The sequence below is a fragment of the Cibotium barometz genome, chromosome 2 (genome assembly GCF_041138505.1).
Source record: "Cibotium barometz isolate CiBa-2024 chromosome 2, ASM4113850v1, whole genome shotgun sequence".
Taxonomy (NCBI): domain Eukaryota; kingdom Viridiplantae; phylum Streptophyta; class Polypodiopsida; order Cyatheales; family Cibotiaceae; genus Cibotium; species Cibotium barometz.
In genome coordinates, this window is record NC_141047.1 from 4,230,244 (window position 1) to 4,234,403 (window position 4,160).

A 4,160-nucleotide genomic window follows, 5' to 3' on the forward strand; every position below is an offset into this window, starting at 1 on the left:
CCACAACACAGCATAAAAGCAGCAGTTATATTAAATATCCCATGACACCTATTTTAGGCAAATGATGGAATATATATACATATATATATATAAGCCTCAAACAAAAGTCAGAGACTCTTGATAAGAAAATAATTCAAAGATGATTGTTAATGTTTACAACGCACACACATATTAGTCTTTTTTCCAAACTTGAATCCAGTCGCGTTTGAAACACCACTGAGAGACAATATTTTTTATGTTAAGTCCTAAATTCTTTGATCTGCTATTTACAAATATATACAGCTGCACCATGGATCTCTCTCTCTCTCTCTCTCTCTCTCTCTCTCACACACACACACACACACACACAAAGCCATCAATACCTCAAATCAAGAAGAAAAAATACTTATCTTTCTTCACAGTTTAATCTTTGAGGTACATGCATTGACAAAGAGCATCATCTTTGCAAGTAAAACTATCACGCCTGCATAGTAAAAGCTTTGACTCTTCTTGCCGGGGTTGAACATCTGCTAGCACATGTCATTTGCAGCTTCAGGATGGTAGTAAAGCATTTCAATCCAAACCTTCTCCCTTAAGTCGTGCTCTTGATATCCTCATCATCAAAACTAGAATCAAAAGGTGAAGGTGCGGGAGGCTCTAAATTATCATCATGCAGCATGGCAAGGTAAGGGTGATTGAGTGCCTCTATAACAGTGATCCTCTTTTGGGGATCAAACACAAGCATTTTATCAATCAAATCAATAGCAACAGGGTTTGCTTTGGGATAGATCTTCCCGAGCGAAACACGAGGAGCATATGGTTGAGAGCGAATAAAACTCCTTGCTGTTTCGTTGGGAATGAAGTGCAGGTCATCTTCCCCTGGTGTACCAATAGTAGACAATATTAGCTTAAGTTGGTGAAGGTAGTCTTTTCCGGGGAATATAGGCTTGCGCCCCAGTAATTCAGCAAAGATACAACCTACAGACCAGATATCAATGGCACTACCATATTCATCACAAGAAAGTAGAAGCTCAGGAGCCCTGTACCATCTGGTCACCACATATTCTGTCATAAACTGTCCCTTTTCTGGCCCTGTTCGAGCTAGGCCAAAATCACAAATTTTAAGATCACAGTTGGCATTCAAAAGCAGATTACTGGGCTTTAGATCCCTGTGTAAAACGTTTGCCGAGTGCAAGTATTTCAACCCTCGAAGGAGCTGCACAAGGTACACACAAGAAGTAGCATGAGATACCACGACAAGTTCATTGCAGCACATCATCTAAGTGCTTGAGAGTGATTTTCTTTTGTTTTTTCCCTTTTTTCTTCTTTTTGCTTTTTTTTTTTGTGGGGGAAAGGGGAGGGGGTATGATAACATATAGACATCTAACTTTCTGAGATTTTCTTCTACAATTTATTTTCCATTGTTTACCAATATCTTTATCTTACATGTCAATCCCATGCATGAACTAACTTCCACATGCACATACATCTATGTTATGAATGTGTGTGTTTGCAGCTATGCATTGTAAGATGATTTCACACCAGAAAAAAGATCGTTTTCAGCTCCTCTCTTACCTGGTAAATGAGGTACTGATGATGATCGTCGTTGAGGAGCTGAGAGGAGCGGATGATCTGGTGCAAATCAGTGTCCATGAGTTCGTAGACGACATAGAGGTCCTTGAAGGTGTGTTTGCAGGCTGGGGTCATGATGTCCTTGACGGCGATGATGTTCTCGTGGAAAAGGTGGCGGAGGAGCTTGATCTCGCGGAGGGTGCGGCGGGCGTCGGTGGTATTCTCGAAGACGTTGGTGATGCGCTTGATGGCCACTTTGGCGTCGGTCTCCAGGTCACGGGCGGCGCACACGATGCCGTAAGCACCCTTGCCGATGGGCTTAAGCGGCAGGTAGCGCACGTCCACTTCAAAGATGGTCCGCCACAGCATGAAGTAGTGTTTGCCGGGGGCGGAGCGGGCGTCGTTGGGCGGATCAATCTTCGTGGCCATGGGATTGCGGTGCTATCTCACACCATCCAGCAGTCTCGACACAGATCTTTCCACTGGCAAAGAAGAGCACTACCTATTCAGAGGTAAGCGGCTCTAGGTGATGCGTTGAGGAAATGAGGCCGCCGGACCAAATGGCATACAGAAGGAAGAAGAGGAGGAGGAGGAGGAGAAGGATGGCTTCTTCCCTTTGACGACGCTCTTGGCTTTGAGCTGGAAAAGTACAGACAAGGATTGGCAGGCACGGAAGGCCATGCCTGCGTAAGCGTGTGCTGCTTCAGCTCTGCTGCTTCCAGCGACCTTCAAATTTTTACCCTTCGATAAAAGATGGATCGTGTTATTGATGATGCGCACGGTCAAAATCGTCACCAATATGTTTCAAAATGTTTTAATTAATTATTTAGGGCTTGTGAACTATAGGAGGATTTTTTTTCCTAAGGTACATTAAGGCACACGCTAGTACAGTCTTGGAAAGTTTTTTCGAAGGCATGCTGGCCATGTGAACTGCAAATATCTTTCCATCTAGCTTTCTAATCTAATCATGATCTACTCGAAGTCATGCAGTCGATTCCCTGCAAAGAGGGCTCATAGCCGAGCAAGTGGCGACTGTTTGCGGACGAGTGTGTGCGTAAGCAAGGGATCTCCGAGCGATTCACAGACCTTCTTGCGAATAGGGTTGGATTTCACGAGGAGGGGGCTCTTGTTGTTAGCCCAAGCTCTTGGGGGAGGGTGGTGTAGGGCATAGACGATGCCCTTGGCAGCCAGAGCCACACGAACATGCATCACTTAGGGGTTGGAGATACTATCCAGGGATGGCGGAGGGAGCAAGTTTGTGAATAGGGCTCGTCAAGGGAGGGAGAGAGACGAGGAGGAGACAGAGGGGGTGGCAGTGGAGGAGATGGTGAGGAGGAGGACGAGAGAGGAGACATAGGGGATGACCAAGCACATGGCGAGAAGGAGGAGGAGACGGAGGTGGTGGCTGTCAAGCAGATGGCGAGGATGTGCCCTGCAGTAAAGGCAGGACTAAGGTTCGCCTTCATTGCATTAAATAATGCCATGGTACTATACAAATGACCTTGGTCTAGATTATTGTACCTTTTATCCTTTTATCACCTTATCATTTGATATAAACATCTTGTCTTCTTGGAGCTTATGTCCAAGCTATCATGACTGATTCACGGCAGTCTTTCCATGTTTAGGTGCTACTCCCTTAGGATGAATGACATTTGTGTACTCCATGCTAATGAGTGCAAACCCCTAGGTCCCCTTCATTGTATTGGTTATATTAGAGCTCTTAGCTCATATCTTGATGTTTTGATTGAGGAGTGATCAGTACTTAATCTATTTTTGAATTAGGGCTTTTACACAATTTTTTAGCTTTTTTGTTGACTCTATTTTGAGTGGATTAGTAATGGGATTAATGATAATCATTTTCGAGTATATGCTAATCACAAATTTTAGAAACCCTAATTCCTACACAGATTTCAGAGAATCTTGATTTTTGAATTAAGTTTTACGACCATTTTTAGAGAGCGTTTCTTGGACTTTTCTTGCTAAATCTCCTTGATTAGTGCTTCTTTTCATAAAAACTATTCATAAACCTTAGTTTCCTTTTACATTTGCCTAGTTTATGGGGAATCTTGGGAGAATATTGAAGGTTGCTATGCAGATTTTGGTGCAGTTCTTATTAAGAATTGGTGCATATTGAAGATTCTATATAAATTTTAGTGCAGTTTACAGTTCTAATGTATATTGAGCAGTTTAAGTGTAGAGTGCACTTCTTGTAGAATATGTTGTGCAAAGTGGTGCAGTTTTCACAGTTGTGTAGCAGATCTGTGCAAGTTGCTATGGAGAGTACTATTTACAAGAATCTTGATGCAAAGTGGTGCAGTTTTCACAGTTGTGTAGCAGATCTGTGCAAGTTGCTATGGAGAGTACTATTTACAAGAATCTTGATGCAAAATCGTAAAGTTTACAAGATTAAGTGCAAAAATCAACAAATCTTGGTGCAAACTTGAGTAGTAAGTGATTCTTGAATAAAACTTTCTTAATTTTAATCATTTCTTGCAAGAATTATGTTTCTTTTAAGAGATAATTGTTGAAATTGCAAGAATTCAAAAAATATTACTAAGTTTGACACAAGATATGAAATATTGTGGTGTTCTTGCTTAACTTGGTGGAAG

General features: G+C 42.2%; 1 protein-coding gene across 1 annotated transcript; it reads right to left on the minus strand.

Moving 5' to 3' along the window:
- Nucleotides 1-368: 368 nt before the first annotated feature.
- LOC147640559 (mitogen-activated protein kinase homolog NTF3-like) lies at nt 369-2,274 on the minus strand. Its single transcript, XM_086812933.1, is given in 3 exon segments — nt 369-589; nt 592-1,195; nt 1,555-2,274. Coding segments are annotated over 3 exon segments (1,110 nt in total). The 5' UTR covers nt 1,981-2,274; the 3' UTR covers nt 369-509.
- Nucleotides 2,275-4,160: the final 1,886 nt, after the last annotated feature.